At 43.8% G+C, this 17872-nt stretch overlaps 1 protein-coding gene across 5 annotated transcripts in view; it reads left to right on the top strand.

Annotated features, from left to right (window-relative positions):
* cntn2 (contactin 2) overlaps positions 1-17872 on the top strand; it is a 126639-nt gene that overhangs the window by 65653 nt on the left and 43114 nt on the right. For all 5 annotated transcript variants that reach the window (XM_061784534.1, XM_061784533.1, XM_061784529.1 and 2 more), the window contains exons 11-14: positions 25-175; positions 1332-1459; positions 1758-1933; positions 5147-5267. In XM_061784534.1, coding sequence (XP_061640518.1) covers positions 25-175; positions 1332-1459; positions 1758-1933; positions 5147-5267 — 576 coding nt within the window. The remainder of the gene's footprint in view (positions 1-24; positions 176-1331; positions 1460-1757; positions 1934-5146; positions 5268-17872) is intronic.

Consider the following 17872-nt stretch of genomic DNA (forward strand, 5'->3'; position numbering starts at 1 on the left):
TTCTGTATGTCCTACCTGTTTCAGTTCAGGCTCCAGACTTCAGGTTAAACCCCGTGCGGAAACTGATCCCTGCAGCCAGAGGGGGACAAGTGATAATTGAATGTCGCCCACGAGCAGCCCCTAAGCCCAGCCTGTTCTGGAGTCGTGGGACTGAGTTGCTCATCAACAGTAGCAGGTATTTACATGAAATAATTTCTTGATTATGATATGAATCATTTTACTGTACAATAAAAAAGGGGATTATAGTGACATCACAAGAAAGTGTGTGGACAGTGAGCGAAACAAAAACATGTTTTACATGAATTGATGAAGCCTAAGACAACCAGAACAATCCAGTTACAATCGATTCAATGCCCTGAAAATGAAATGACCTGGATGAATGAGAATATTCACAGGGCGCATGCCTGGCACTACTGTCTCAAGGTTTAAATTGACATATAGATCCAAGTTACAACCTGGGCCTTTCCGTCTGGCAAACATCAGTTTGTTTTGCTCCTTTACAAAATCAATATGGTTACAATCTGTTCATGTTATGGACACCAGCGCATCATTGACCCTGGATAGAAAAAATCAATATAGAGAATAGATGCACTTTAGTGTCAGTGAGAATGTTTTAGCAAACAGCTAACAGCCTCCATATCACCTAAATAGGGATAGTAACCATCGCAGAGGGTCTCAGTTGTGTGGGCCAGGCCCAGACACGTTAAGGCCTTTTCACACTGCACTTAGCTGTGCACAGCGCGCCGTCGACAAACCCATTCATTGTGTATGTGCTACAAGGGCGCGACGACGGAACGCTGTGTCAAGGTGGGCGTTTATCTTCGCGCTGCTGCGCCTTGAGGTGGAAAATGTTAAACTTGGGAGCGGCATTGCGCTGATGTCAGATGGAACATCCGATAGGAGAGGGGTTGGCGGAGTGATTCAGAGTGCTAACAGCAATAGACCAACCAGCAAAAAAGCATCCGTGCTACTTCCCGGAAGGGTGCCAAGCAACCACTTCCAAATATAGGCAAGCTTGTGCTGGAAAACCAAGTGCATTGGAAAAAGCCTTTATGAACAACTATCACCTTCCGAATGTGTGATGTCAGAGCAATGGGGTCTGTAGGAGTGGAGTAGTGATGCCCGAGAGATAATATGGTCACATGATTTTAGAACTAAACATGGAGGCTAATGCAGATAATCCATGCACAAATATCCAAGAACTCCAACTAAACACCATCATTTTGACTGCAGATTATTTTCTTCAGCGAAATTCAGATACTGTCAGATATTTAATCATATGTCATAGTTGAAGTTGTAGCCCGTCTTGACTTTGTGAAATGTCTGCTCAGGGTGACTGTGACTCGAGATGGCATCTTGTGGATCACTAACATCAGCAGGGCAGATGAAGGGAAATACACTTGCTTTGCTGAGAATTACCTTGGCAAAGCTAACAGCACAGGACACCTGTCTGTCAGAGGTATAGTTTTCCAAACACACACACACACACAGAGAGACATCAGTTTTCTTTGATATATTTGTCTTGGGAGACCAAATCATACATTTCTTTGAAACAAGTAATAACTATTTACGACTGTCCATTTGTATTTGCCACAGTGGATAGAAGCAAATGCCGAGCATCCAAAGCCTGTCTGCCAAACAGAAAACAATTATACTGTCTGTTGCAGATATAATGATCTACCCCATTATTTTGGATTTACTAATTCTTCATTGATGTGAGATGCTTGAAAAAAGATTGATGTGGTCAAAACCAACAGATGCCACCAAGATCACACTGGCTCCCTCCAACGCTGACATCAATCAGGGTGAGAATGTGACGTTGCAGTGTCATGCCTCCCATGATCCCACCATGGACCTGACCTTCACCTGGGCCCTCAATGGGGCTGTGCTGGACCTGGAGGACTCTTCAGGGCCGTACCATCGAGTAGAAGGGGTGAGTGAATGCTGAGATTTATTATAGATAGCTAGTGTTGAGGGATGTGAAGAGGGGATTTGATTGAGTCATTGACTCATTTCTTACATCTAGGCTTTAAAGCAGTAGCACAGTCAACTACTGTATGAGCAGTTGTTCATATTTGGAATGTTTTCACTCCACTGGAGAGAAGGGGTGGATATAGTTCCATGTTTTATTTAAGTTAGTTGCCAACAAAGTGCTTCTCATAATCCTCTTGAATAAAACTAAAGAAAAAAAATAAAGTGGTTCGAAACCTGCCCGAACTATGTGAAAAATAAAATGTATGTGTATTTCATGTTTTGACCATAAAACTAAATACACAGAGCTGTAGTTACAAACCCAATTCCAATGAAGTTGGGACGTTGTGTTAAACATAAATAAAAACCGAATGCAATGATTTGCAAATCATGTTCAACCTATATGTAATTGAATACACTACAAATACAATATATTTAATGTTCAAACTGATAAACTTAATTGTTTTTAGCAAATAATCATTAACTTAGAATTTTATGGCTGCAACACGTTCCAATAAAGCTGGGACAGGTGGCAAAAAAGACTGAAAAAGTTGAGGCATGCTCATCAAACATGTGTTTAGAACATCCCACAGGTGAACAGGCTAATTGGGAACAGGTGGGTGCCATGATTTTGTATAAAAGGAGCTTCCCTGAATTGCTCAGTCATTCACAAGCAAATATGGGGCGAGGTTCACCTCTTTGTGAACAAGTGCATGAGAAAATAGTCAAACAGTTTAAGGACAATGTTCCTCAAGGTACAATTCCAAGGAATTTAGGCATTTAATCATCTGCGGTCCACAATATCATCAAAAGGTTCAGAGAATCTGGAGAAATCACTGCATGTAAGCGGCAAGGCCGAAAACCAACATTGAATGCGCGTGACCTTCTATCCCTCAGGCGGCACTGCATCAAAAACCGATATCAATGTGTCAAGGATATCACCACATGGGCTCAGGAACACTTCAGAAAACCAATGTCAGTAAATACAGTTCGGCGCTACATCTGTCAGTGCAACTTGAAACTCTACTATGCAAAGCAAAAGCCATTTATCAACAACACTTAGAAACGCCACCAGCTCCTCTGGGCCCGAGCTCATCTAAAATGGACAGAGGAAAAGTGTTTTGTGGTCCGACGAGTCCACATTGCAAATTGTTTTTGGAAATTGTGGACGTCGTGTCCTCCGTGCCAAAGAGGAAAAGAACCATCCGGACTGTTATTGACACAAAGTTCAAAAGCCAGTATCTGTGATGGTATGGGGCTGTGTTAGTGCCAATGGCATGGGTAACTTACACATCTGTGAAGGCACCATTCATGCTGAAAGGTAGATACAGGTTTTGGAGAAACATGCTGCCATCCAAGCAACGTCTTTTTCATGGACGGCCCTGCTTATTTCAGCAAGACAATGCCAAACCACATTCTGCACGTGTTACAACAGTGTGGCTTCGTAGTTAAAGAGTGCGGGTACTAGACTGACATGCATGCAGTCCAGACCTGTCTCCTATTGATAATGTGTGGCGCATTATGAAGCGTGTAATACGAGAACGGAGACCCTAGACTGTTGAACAGCTGAAGCTGTATGTCAAGCAAGAATGGGAAAGAATTGCACCTACAAAGCTTCAACAATTAGTGTCCTCAGTTCCCAAACGTTTATTGAATATTGTTAAAAGAAAAGTTGATGTAACACAGTGGTAAACATGACCCTGTCCCATCTTTTTTGGAACGTGTTGTTGATAGTGTTTTGTTGCAGTTCTTGGATATTTGTGCATGGATTATCTGCATTAGCCTCCGTGTTTAGTTCTAAAATCATGTGACCATATTACCTCTCGGGCATCACTACTCCACTCCTACAGACCCCATTGCTCTGACATCACAGATTAGGAAGGTTATAGTTGTTCATAAAGGCTTTTTCCAATGCACTTGGTTTTCCAGCACAAGCTTGCCTCTATTTGGAAGTGGTTGCTTGGCACCCTACCGGGAAGTAGCACGGATGCTTTTCTGCTGGTTGGTCTATTGCTGTTAGCACTCCGAATCATTCCGCCAACCCCTCTCCTATCGGATGTTCCGTCTGACATTAACGCAGTGCCGCTCCCAAGTTTAACATTTTTCACCTCAAAGCGCAGCAGCGTGACGATAAACGGCCACCTTGACACGGCGTTCCGTCGTCGCGCCCTTGCAGCACATACACAATGAATGGGTTTGTCGACGGCACGCTGTGCACAGCTAAGTGCAGTGTGAAAAGGCTTTCATGTGTCTGTGCCTGGCCTACCCAAGTGAGACCCTCTGCGATGGTTACTATCCCTATGTAGGTGATATGGAGGGTGTTAGCTGTTTGCTATAACATTCTCACTGACACCCAAGTGCATCTATACTCTATATAGATTTTTTTATCCAGGGTCAATGGTGCGCTGGTGTCCATACCATGAACAGAAGGAGCAAATCAAACTGACGTTTGCCAGACGGAAAGGCCCATGTCTATATGTCAATTTAAACCTTCTTGAGACAGAAGTGCCAGGCATGCGCCCTGTGAATATTCTCATTCATCCAGGTCTTCATTCTCAGGGCATTGAATCGATTGTAACCGGATTGTTCTGGTTGTCTTAGAAGACGTTTCACCTCTCAGCTCATCTGAGCAGGCTTCATCAATTCATGTAAAACATGTTTTTGTTTCTCTCAGTGTCCACACACTCTCTTGTGATGTCACTATAATCCCCTTTTTATTGTACAGTAAAATGATTCATATCATAATCAAGAAATTATTTCATGTAAATACCTGCTACTTGATGTTGATGAGCAACTCAGTCCCACGACCCCAGAACAGATTGGGCTTAGGTGCTGCTCGTGGGCGACACTCAATTATCACTTGTCCCCATAAAATTCTAAGTTAATGATTATTTTTTTAAAACAATAAAGTTAACATTTTGAACATTAAATATCTTGTCTTTGTAGTGTATTAAATTAAATATAGGTTGAACATGATTTGCAAATCAATGTATTCTGTTTTTATTTATGTTTAACACAATGTCCCAACTTCATTGGAATTGGGGTGTAAATAGAGCTGTATCTGTATATCAGGTGAAAAAATAGTTTCGTATTTCTCTGTCCTGATTTTTTTTTTAATTATGTATTTGTTTTTATTTCCTGTCCTAAAATATCTTGTTTTGTTTTACTTCTGTAGAAGGAAACCATTGGAGACCTGTTTATTGTGACTGCTCAGCTGAGTCAGGCAGGCACGTATACCTGTACAGCTCAAACTGTGGTGGACAGCGCCTCAGTTACAGCCAAACTGGTGGTGCGAGGTAAGATGCATTCCACTTCTCATGTCACAAATTACTTTGTACAAAAATACACGTCTGCAAAAAATCAAGAGACCAAAAAACAACTCAGCCTCTCATCTGCAAATAAATGTTCAAAATGACTATTTGTATTTGAGAGTTGGCAGTAGTTTAAAGATCGATCCATCCATTTCTTCCATTTATCCAGGGTCTGGTCGCGGGGGCAGCATCTTAAGCAGGGAAGCCCAGACTTCGTCCTGCTCTTCCGGCAACGCATCCCCAGACCCAGACATAGTCTGTCCAGCGTGTACCGGGGCATAAAACAATAATGTAGAATAAAACAAAAATAGATAGCGTGGTTGACGACTGGTTAGCACATCTGCCTCATAGTTCTGAGGACCCAGGTTCAAATCCAGCCTTGCATGTGTGGGGTTTGCATGTTCTCATCGTGCCTATGTGGGTTTTCTCCGGGTACTCCGGTTTCCTCCCACATCCCAGAAACATGCATGGTAGGTTGAATGAAGACTCTAAATTGCCCATAGGTGTGAATGTGAGTCCGAATTATTGTTTATATGTGCCCCACGATTGGCTGGCGACCAGTTCAGCGTGTACCCTGCCTCTCGCCCAGAGTGAGCGGGGATAGTCTCCAGCACGCCCGAATGAAAAACAAAAATGTTAATTTTACTCAAACATATACTGTACCTATACGTACCAAAATCAGAGAAACTGATAATTTTGCAATGGTCCCTTATTTTTTCCAGATGTGTATAAGGCCAACAGTTGCTAATATAATTCTATAACAAAACTGATGTTAAATTAGAAACATAGATCATGTGATATGAATGAATAAAGGATTGAATGAATGAATAAATTAATGAACTAATTACAGCACGGTGGGCGACTGGTTAGAGCCTCAGCCTCACAGTTCTGAGGACCGGGGGCCTATGTGGAGTTTGCATGTTCTCCCCGTGCCTGCGTGAGTTTCCTCCCACATCCCAAAAACATGCATTAATTGGCGACTCTAAATTGCCCGTAATGTGAGTGCGAATGGTTGTTTCTTTGTATGTGCCCTGCGATTGGCTGGCAACCAGTTCAGGGTGTACCCCGCCTCCTGCCCGATGATAGCTGGGATAGGCTCCAGCACGCCCCGACCCTAGTGAGGAGAAGCGGCTCAGAAAATGGATGGATGGATGGATAATTTTATGCCAAGCCCACATTGGCTTATAAAACACCAAATAATAAAATAATCCAGCACCAGGGCCAAAGTGCAACAAAAGCTCATGACACATGTCTTTATTGTCTTCTTTTCTAAGCAAATAAAGTCTGTAATTCCAAAAGCATCAAAATCAAACAGCCACTTAATCTTTACCTCATCTGACCATTAGTAGATATCAGGGTTATTTTGTATAGTATCATTAAACAGACCCTCTCTTAGATCATATTGTGTACAATATAAGAGAAAATGATAATTCACTTCCCGTCTCATTCAAGCCTCACATCTCGCACAACCAGTGGTGGTATTTGGGATGTGCAAACTGCACAGGGTGCCACTTCCGGAGGGGCGCCAATGTGCCCAAAAAAAAAAGGATCAGGTGTAGAGCGGTCGTCTCTCAACCCAAAGGTTGTGGGTTCAATTCTCGGCCTGTGTGGCCATCTCTGAGTATCCTTGAGCAAAATACTGAACCCCCAGTTGCTCCTGATGCTACGTCATCAGTCGGTGAACGAGGAGACAGTGTGAAAGCACTTTGAGTACCTTAGGTAGAAAAGCACTATACAAGTGAAAGCACATTTACTCGTTACCAATACACAGCCGCTTAGCTCTGCTTGATCCACTGGAACCACTGGAAACAAGCCTCCACCACCACTGACGCTCTTCTGCAACCTGACATCATCAGAGATACAACCATCGTGAGCCTCGTAGGAATTTCTGCCATGACAGCTCAACTGCCCCCTGATATAGCCCTTAGCTCAGGGAAATAAAATCACAAGGATGATGACTTAAACATCTCTACACTTACACAAGGGGAGACTTGCTAGCCATCAAGGAGGCTACTCCGGACTTTCTTTCACCAACTTTCGCAAATCCGCTCAGTTTTTTCTCCGAGTTACTTACCGGAGCGGCGTCCGCGGTTTTCGGCGCATGGAGGCGGAGGCGACGCCACAGAGGGAAGCGAGCCGGCATCCAGGTGAAATTCCGCAAGAGAGGATACAGATTGCTGTTCCCGTCGATCCACCTCGCGAATGTACGCGCCCTACCCAACAAAATGGACGAGCTTCATCTTCTGTTAAAGACCAGTAAAGACTTCGGACGTTCCGCCGCCATGTGCTTTACGGAGACCTGGCTTTGCGACGCTGTACCCGATGGCGCCGTCATGCTTCCCGGCTTCCATATTCACCGAGCAGACCGCGACATGGAATCATCGGGGAAAACAAAGGGCGACGGGATTTGCTTCTATATCAACGAAAAATTATGTACGGACGTCACGGAGCTCAGCACACACTGCAGCCCGCATTTGGAGTCGCTGTTTTTGAACTGTAAGCCATTCTACTCGCCGCGTGAGTTCGCATCATGCATTGTGGCTGGCGCGTACAACCCGCCTCAAGCTAACACAAACGCCGCACTGCTAACGCTCGCCGAACAAGTCAACGAAATTGAAAAAAAAAACACCCGGACTCACCCCTCATTATTCTCGGGGACTTTAACAAAGCTAAACTCAACCACGAACTCCCTAAATACAAGCAGCACATCGACTGTCCTACCAGGGAAAATAACATTTTGGACCACTGCTATACTACGCTAAAAAACGCATACCGTGCCATCCCTCGTGCAGCACTGGGCTCGTCTAATCCCTGCTTAATTCACATAATACAGACGTACAGGCAAGAACTTAAATGCGCGAAGCCTACAGTGAAAACAGTGAAAAAGTGGACCAATGAAGCAAAGATGGAACTTCAAAGCTGTTTAGACTGCACAGACTGGAGTGTCTTTGAAAATTCAGCTGACAGCCTGGATGAATATACGAACACTGTCACATCCTATATCAGTTTCTGTGAAGAGGTTTGTGTACCAACAAAGTCATTTCGCACTTTCAACAACAACAACCCGTGGTTCACTGCTAAACTTAAGCAGCTTCGCCAAGCTAAGGAGGACCCATATCAGAGCGGGCACAGGGCCCTGTATAATTGAGCAAGAAACCAGCTGACTAAAGAAATTAACATTGCAAAGAGAAACTATGCAGCAAAGTTGGAAAAACAGTTTAGCGCTAACGACTCTAAATCAGTCTGGCATGCATTCCAATCGCTGACTAATTACAAGCGACGATCCCCCCAAGCTGAGAACAATAGCACACTAGCCAATGACTTGAATACCTTCTAGTGCGAAGGGAAATTCAAAAATAACCTGGAATTATATTAAAAAACTATTGGGTGATACACAAAATAACAAAACAAAACTAATGCAAATTCAATTAAATGGAAACATCCTGACAGAACCTCAAGTGATGGCTGATGCTTTTAACAACTACTTCATTGAATCTGTGTCAGAAATCTCTTCTAAGTTTGCAGTAAAACAAGGGAAGGAATACCCTGCATTGTCTGCAATGCAGTTCTTTACTATTACAAATATTACTGAGACCAAAGTTATCGATTTAATTCATTCACTCAAACCATCTAAGGCAAAGGATGTTTTTGGAATGGACACGAGCATGCTCAAAGATCTAGGTTCAACTCTTGCTCCTCCTATTGCCTCAATCATTAATCTTTCAATTTCATCTGGTCACTTTCCAAAGGCCTGGAAATCTGCTATTGTTACCCCTGTCTTTAAATCCGGTGACTTAACTTCTCTGAATAACTACCGACCTATAAGCATTCTTCCGGCCATTTCCAAAGTTGCAGAAAAATGGGTGTCAGAGCAGATTGTCCATTATTTAATCAGCATCTCCCCCTCTCTCCACGCCATGCAGTTTGGTTTCAGATCCAAGCATTCCACTGAAATGGCTACATGCCTCTTCATTGAGAAAATAAAATCTTCTCTCGACAAGGGTGGAGTTGTAGGGGCGGTGTTCTTGGACCTCAGGAAAGCTTTCGATACAGTAAATCACTCTGTTCTTCTTACCAAGCTCTCAAAATTTAACTTCTCTCGCTAAACTGTGAGCTGGATTGAATCATATCTGCATGACCGAACACAATCTGTATCAGTTAACCACTGCAGATCAGAGTCTCTTAGGCTAACCTCTGGAGTCCCTCAGGGATCAATATTGGGCCCCCTTTTATTTAGTCTTTATATCAACGATTTGCCCACTGTTTGCCCTGAAGCAGAGTGCGTAATGTATGCAGACGACACAGTTTTCTTTGTTCATGGTCGCTCCAAAGATACTGTTGCTGCTAAACTCACTAATACAATGTCCCGTGTCATAACTTGGTTGCAGGAGTGCTGTCTACAGCTAAACGTTTCTAAACCTGTAGGCATGTATTTCACTAAAACAAATAGAGTATCACCTGACCCCGACATACTTGTTAATGGAGAGAAAATGCAAATTGTCAGCCAATACAAATATCTTGGGTTAATAATAGATTCACAGCTTTCCTTTAAAGCCCATATTGACAAATTGTGTAAAAATATCAAATTAAAACCTCGCAAATTTTCGTGCAATTCGGAATGAAATGTCAACTGAAGCTGCAAAAATTTACCTGCATTCAATGATTCTTAGTCACTTTAACTATTGCATAACCAGTTGGTCCCAGGCTGGTCAGAATGCAAAAAAACCATTGGAAGTTTTGTACAAACAAGTAATTAAAGTGATGGATAAAAAACCAAGGCACTATCATCACTGTGCAATTTAAAAAAAAATACAGTCTTTTAAACTGGGACAGTCTTCACATATTTGAAGATTTAAATTTGATTTATAAAGTACTGCATGATTTGGCCCCAGCTCCTCTGGCTGAGTTCATCAGCCAAAGAAACAGCTCTGAGTGTGTCACTCGAGGCTCTGTCAGAGGTGACTGTCTCATTCCTCTGCGCATGAGCACTTTCAGTAAGTCAGCCTGGTCAGTGAGGAGCGCTGGTGAGTGGAACTCAGTACCTGAGGAGGTTACACTGCTTACAACATACGAGGCCTTCACAAAAAAACTGAAAATGTGGCTAGTTAACACCTATAGCTGCCAACACTAAAAGACAAGTATGTTATGTTGTCTTTTTGTTATGATAAAAACAAATTATGGTTTTATTCTCTCTTAATAGTATAGTTTGATTATGTATTATGTATATTATATTGTCTTGTAGATGTATTTTACTGCTTTTTTACATCATGGCCAGGGGACTACAGATGAAAACTAGCCTTCTGGCTAATTCTGGCTTTTTTAACCATGTGTACTTCATGTGTTTTATGAAATTGCATTGTCCCCTTTCAAAAATAAACTGATAAACTAAACTAAACTAATCTTCAAACAACAAAAGATAAACAAAGTGGCAGGCCCAGGATGTGTTCCCATCCTGCCTCAAAGTCTGTGCGGACCAGCTCGCGCCAGTCTTCACTCAGATCTTCAATAGATCTCTGGAACTGTGCGAAGTACCCTCCTGTTTCAAACGCTACACCATCATTCCAGTCCCCAAGAAACCTGCAATCTTGGGTCTAAATGACTACAGGTCTGTCGCCTTGACATCTGTGGTTATGAAGTCCTTTGAACGTCTCGTGCTGGACCACCTCAAGAGCGTCACAGGTCCCCTACTGGACCCCCTGCAGTTTGCCTACCGAGCGAGCAGATCTGCGGATGATGCAGTCAACATGGGACTGCACTTCATCCTAGAACACCTCGACAGTGCAGGGACCTACGCGAGGATCCTGTTCGTGGACTTCAGCTCAGCGTTCAACACCATCATCCCTGAACTCCTTTCATCCAAGCTTCTCCAGCTCAGCATCTCACCTGCCATCTGCCAGTGGATTTACAGCTTGCTGACTGGCAGGACACAGCAGGTCAGGCTGGGGGAGGTCACCTCATCCACACGCAGCATCAGCACTGGGGCGCCCCAAGGTTGTGTCCTCTCTCCGCTGCTCTTCTCTCTCAACACGAACGACTGCACCTCAGCGCACCCGACTGTCAAACTCCTGAAGTTTGCAGATGACACCACTGTCATCGGCCTTATCAAGGACGGTGACGAGTCTGCATATCGACAGGAAGTGGAGCGGCTGGAGCTGAACACGCTCAAGACTGTAGAGATGATTGTGGACTTCAGGAGGCATCCTTCGCCACAGCTGCCCCTCACGCTGTCCAACTGCCCTGTGTCAACCGTCGAGACCTTCAAGTTCCTAAGAATTACCATCTGTCAGGTGCTGAAGTGGGCGACCAACATCAACTCTGTCCTCAAAAAGGCCCAGCAGAGGATGTACTTCCTGCGGCTTCTGAGAAAGCACGGCCTGCCACAGGACCTGCTGAGGCATTTCTACACAGCGGTCATCGAATCAGTCCCGTGTTCTTCCATCACAGTCTGGTTTGGTGCTTCTACAAAAAAGGACAAACTCCGACTGCAACGGACAATCAAAACTGCTGAAAGGATTGTCGGTACTCCCCTACCCACCCTTGAGGACTTGCACGCTGCCAGAACTAAGACAAGAGCGTGCAAAATCCTCTCGGACCCTCCGCATCCCGGTCACCAGCTCTTCCAGCTCCTTCCCTCAGGTAGGCGCTACCGATCAATGCAAACTAGAACTACCAGACATTCCAACAGCTTCTTCCCTCTTGCAATCAACTTCTTAAACACCTAACCTACAATTCCATTACAACATGCTGGCAATTTTTTGACTTGGGTTTGTTGTCACATTTCTGTGGGGCCAATTATATATTACTCGTGCACTCACTGTAGTTGTCTCGGCACGCTGCACTATTTGCATATCTGTTGTTGACCAATACTGGCCACTCATGCCAGAGTAGCATCTGCTCCATTTGCACACTGATTGAGGAGTATCTGCAACATTTGCACAATCAACATTGTCCCAGATTATCGCACTACTCGTCACTTTAAACTGCATACACTCCTTGAAGTCTCGGCGCCCTTTGCACAATGGTCATTGCACCGGACTATTGCAATATTAGTCATTCGAACTGCTCTACGTGCTAGAGAACTCTGCATCTTTTTGCACAATTGTCCCCCCCCAAAAAATGTACCGGCATTACCAGATAACTAGCAACCCTTTACTGCTCAGTGACTGTTTTTTTTGTCAATGTCTTTATGTCTCAAAAGTGTTCTCTGTCAATTGACTGTCTGTTGTCGTACTAGAGCGGCTCCAATTTCCCGAGACAAATTCCTTGTGTGTTTTTTGGACATACTTGGCAAATAAAGATGATTCTGATTCTACATAAAAAACGGACTCACTATTCACAAACAAATGCACATACCACAGAGCACTCACAACAAGTATTGCATTGCCCAAACCAAAACAGCATATTTCTCTGGTCTCATCACATCAAATGCTGGAAATACAAAAACGCAAAACATTCTCCAGCAACCCAACTCTCTACCTCCACATATGTAATCACTGGACACCTGCAACACATTAATGCTGCATTTCACTGAAAAAAAAATCTAAATATCCACGAACACCTCCTTCCAATGCACCAACTTTCAGCATTAGCTGAGGCCCCCATGTCAGTATTACCCCCATTAAACTCCCTGACCCTTCAGAAATAACTGATCTCCTTCATAACTCCAAGCCTGCTCAATCCCCTCGCAACAACCAAGGTCAAATCCAGCCTCTCCTCACTGCTTCCCCTCATCTCTGTCATTATCCACTCTTCTCTCTCCTCCGGTATTGTCATATCATCGTTCAAAACTGCAGCTCTCGCCACCATTCTCAAAAAAACAAATACTGGGTCGGACCCCAACAACTACAATAACCTGCGCCAAATCTCAAATTTACTCCTTACTTCCAAAGTCCTCGAAAAAGTAGTTGCCACCCAACTTCACTCCCACCAATGGGCAATGTGGAGTGTTGTGTAGCTGGTGCGTGGGTGGGGGCACAAAGGAGGGTCTTGCACATGGCACAATGCAAGCAAGGACCGACACTGCACACAACCTATTATCTTCAGGGATATTATTGTATCAACCAGTTTCAATGGCCAGAGGGAGAATACCAGACCTCCACTGAGCAACCAAAGAACTTTGATTTCTAGATCGACTAAATAAAACATATCGTTCATCGGTAAAGCTTTCCTTGATCAGCATTTAAGTTTTCAGTTTGAGTTTTAACAAAACATTTTGGAGGCATGCTTCCACAAACTCGAAAAGGAGCTTGTTTTTGACAGAATTAATATTCCAACAGGAATTATCCATCCATCCATTCTCTACACCGCTTATCCTATTCAGGGTCGCAGGGCGCTGGAGACTATCCCAGCGTACTTCGGGCGAAAGGCAGACTACACTCTTAACTGGTCACCAGCCAGCTGCACTTTCATTCACATTCACACTGAGCCCACTCTGCCTGCACCAAAGTCAGGCGAATGTAACACTACACCATCAGCGACCTACAACATGAATTATTCCTGTAAATCTATTGCATATCCACTTCAAAATTTAAGGAAAGCTCTTTCGTCCAAGGAGAATCATGTAATTTGCTCCAGTTAAATACTTTCTTATTGATTCTGCCCTCTGCCATTTAACCAGTAGACTCTATAGGCATAGCATTTCACACTTCCTTTGGATAGACCCAGGGACCCAGCCCATATCTCCTTCAATCACTGGGATTGGGGCACATCTATACACCCCCAGAAAGCACCTAAAGGCTCTATTTTGTATGGCATCTATTGCTCTCTGCCCTCAAAACCATCGAATGGCAAGTCAAAATCTGATTTAAAAAGTCTATATCTATCTACCACTACAATCACCTTTCTTTTGAATGCTGCTGAATAACTTACTCTTTTTTTCCCAGCATTTTGGATGTTGCTTTACTGTTGTACAATTATTCCCCCCCAGATGATACCTGCTGACGATATTACTTGAAGCAATGATTTCACATCATGGCCGCAACCGGAGCACACTTAGTTGTAGTGAAACAACCAATCAGAGTGGAGCTATCAACATGCCAATATCTTCAGCCAATCATAGCACAGCTATTTTGCATCCCCCATGAAGACGAGATACGCCAGTGCTCTGTAGCAGCCCAGTTAACCGACATGGCAACACGGTGGCCATTTTGGTGGGGTTGACGTTTGCAAATGTTACAGCATTGTACGCAACCGTATGCAGCACAATGTACCAGCATCCTTGGTCTTTTGGTTTTCTTGCCATCCACACACACTAAATATACTGACAATTTTGACCCACCGAGCTTGGCGTCGACGTCGCCCCACAGTTCAGAAGGTCCATGTTGTATCTATTTATATCAATGGCGTCCCCCTTGCTTAAAAGACAGCATCGTGACAAGTTGAAATTGGGTTGTTGTTGAGATGACATAGTTATATATATTTGCATGTTTGTAACATGTACATGAAAATAGAGATTATTTAAAAGCAAAAAAAAAATCTGCTATAATTGAGAAATTACGGTAAATGAATAAAATAAAATAAAAAATGACCAATGGATAATGTCATGGTAACTTCCAGTAGCAGTTTCTGGCAGGGCGGATTTTAGCGTAAAACCTGAAACGTTTGCATGCACTGTCTCCCAAAATGCATTGCTATAGTTAGTCGCGCTATCACCAGCTCATCATGTATTTAATCACAGTCTCTTGCCATACTGCGGCCAAGTGACATTGCCATCACACACAAATTACTCTCTCCTTGCATGCAAGACTAGCATTGCGCCTCACGTAAAGGGAATGATTGAATTAAGCCGCTTTGATTGGCGGCAAATAAAGTTGGCTGCGTTTACACCGGACGGTGCAAACAGCCCCTTTTGTTCAATACACTGCACACAAATCTGTAGAAACACATTCTCAGTGTCAAAAAACATTAATTTACAGCAAATCCAGTTCAAAGTACTCCATAGATCACACGTCACGCAATATAGTATGCATAATATGGGCTATTCAAAATCAAACATATGCACTCATTGTACTGAAAACTCTCCAGACACTTATTTGCATGCTTTTTGGCATTGTACACGCGTACAGCGCTTCTGGTCACTAGTTACACAGAAACTTTCCTCAGTGTTGAACTGTAGGATTCCGATTTCTCTTCATCTTTGTCTGCTGGGTGACTTAAAAGGTATAGATCTTCCAAATAAACATGCTCAACCAATAGTTGTGATTCTAGCTATCGCTAAAAAATAATACTGTTAAATTGCAAAAATAAACGAGCTATCAACATTACCCAATGGCAAAATCTTTTCATAGTGTATATAACACTAGAAAATATGTCTGCCAAACATAATAAGCAAATGGATAACTTTAAGAAAAGGTGGTCACCCTACATTAAAATGGTGACCGTTGAAGCTTGATTCTGTTTGCCTGGGAAAGAATGTCATACAGAAATGTAAGTAATGTAATGTGTAATGTAAATGCAATATAATGTGACCAAATCATATCTTATCATTTTAAACCCCTGTGCACGCCATAGGGTCACGTGCATGCACTTGAACCCCTATTCTTCTGGATCTACGAATCAGAATCAGAATAATCTTTTTTTGCCAAGTATGTCAAAAACACACAAGGAATTTGTCTCCGGTAGTTGGAGCCGCTCTAGTACGACAACAGACAGTCAATTGATAGAATACTTTTGAGACATAAAGACATTTAAAAAACAAACAGTCACTGAGCAGTAAAGGGTTGCTAGCCACCGAGCAATAAAAGGTTCCCAGTAATGTGGTAATGCCGGTACAATTTTTATTTTTTTTTGGCTAATTGTGCAAAAGGTTGCAGAGTCCTACAGCAATTAGAGCAGTTTGAAATGACTAATAGAGCAATAGTCCGGTGCAATGACCATGTGCAAAGGGTGCCAAGACTTCAAGAAATGTATCCAGTTTAAAGTGACTAGTAGTGCGATAATCTGGGACAATGTTGATTGTGCAAATGTTGCAGATGCTACATGAGTGGCCAGTATTGGTCAACAACGGATATGCAAATAGTGTACCGTGGCAAGACTACTACAGTGAGTGTACGAGTAATGTATAAATGTATAAATGTGACAACAAAGTCAAGACAACAAATTGCCAGCATGTTGCAATGGAATTGTAAGTTAACTGTTTAAGAAGTTAATGGCAAGAGGGGAAAAGCTGTTGGAATGTCTGCTTGTTTTTAGTTTTCACTGTTCAGGAGCACCTACCTGAGGGAAGGAGCTGGAAGAGGTGGTGACCAGGATATGGCGAGTCCAAGAGTATTTTGCATGCTCTTGTCTTAGTTCTGGCAGCGTGCAGGTTCGTAAGGATGGGTAGGGGGGTATCGACAATCTTTTCAGCAGTTTTGATTGTCCGTTGCAGTTGGAGTTTGTCCTTTTTTGTAGCAGCACCAAACCAGACTGTGATGGAAGAACACAGGACAGGGCTGATTTGATGACCGCTGTGCAGAACTGCCTCAACAGCTCCTGTGGCAGGCCGTGCTTCCTCAGAAGCAGCAGGAAGTACATCCTCTGCTGGGCCTTTTTGAGAATGGAGTTGATCTCCCACTTCAGGTCCTGAGAGCGATTGTAATTCCCAGGAACTTGAAGGTCTTGACGGTTGACACAGGGCAGTTGGACAGCGTAAGCCGCAGCTATGGAGAAGGATTCTTCCTGAAGTCCACGATTGTCTCTAGAGTCTTGACCGTGTTCAGCTCCAGGTTGTGTCGGCCACAGCAAAGCTCCAGCCGTTCCACTTCCTGTAGCTACGCAGACTCATCACCGTCTTTGAAGAGGCCGATGACTGTGGCGTCATCTGCAAACTTCAGGAGTTTGACAGCCGGGTGCGTTGAGGTGCAGTTATTCGTGTAGAGAGAGAAGAGCAGCGGAGAGAGGACACAACCTTGGGGCGCTTCGGTGCTGGTGGTGCATGTGGATGAGGTGGTGCCCCCCAGCCTCACCTGCTGTGTCCTGCCCATCAGGAAATCCACTGGAAGATGGCAGTCGAGATGCTGAGCTGGAGAAGCTTGGAGGAGAGGAGTTCAGCGATGATGGTGTCGAACGCAGAGCTGAAGTCCACGAACAGGATCCTCGCGTAGGTCACCGTGGCGTCGATGTGTTCTAGGATGAAGTGCAGTCCCATGTTGACTGCATTATCCGCAGACCTGTTTACTCGGTAGGCACACTGCAGGGGGTCCAGCAGGGGACCTGTGACGCTCTTGAGGGGGTCCAGCACGAGGCGTTCAAATGACATCATGACCACAGATGTCAGGGTGACAAGCCTGTCGTCATTCAGACCCGAGATTGCAGGTTTTTTGGGGACTGGAATGATGGTGGAGCGTTTGAAACAGGATGTACTTCGCACAGTTCCAGAGCTCTATTGAAGATCTGTGTGAAGACTGGAGTGAAGTGGTCCGCACAGACTTTGAGGCAGGATGGGGACACAAGGTCTGGACCTACCGCTTTGTTAATCTTTTGTTGTTTGAAGATGCGTCTCACATCAGAGGTGTGATGGTGGTCGGTGGTGCGGCTGGGTGGGTGTGGGGTGTGAAAGTGTCTGCAAATCTGCAATAGAAGGTGTTCAAGTCGTCGGCTAGTCTTTTATT

Source organism: Phyllopteryx taeniolatus, chromosome 9, assembly GCF_024500385.1.
Source record: "Phyllopteryx taeniolatus isolate TA_2022b chromosome 9, UOR_Ptae_1.2, whole genome shotgun sequence".
Taxonomy (NCBI): Eukaryota; Metazoa; Chordata; class Actinopteri; order Syngnathiformes; family Syngnathidae; genus Phyllopteryx; species Phyllopteryx taeniolatus.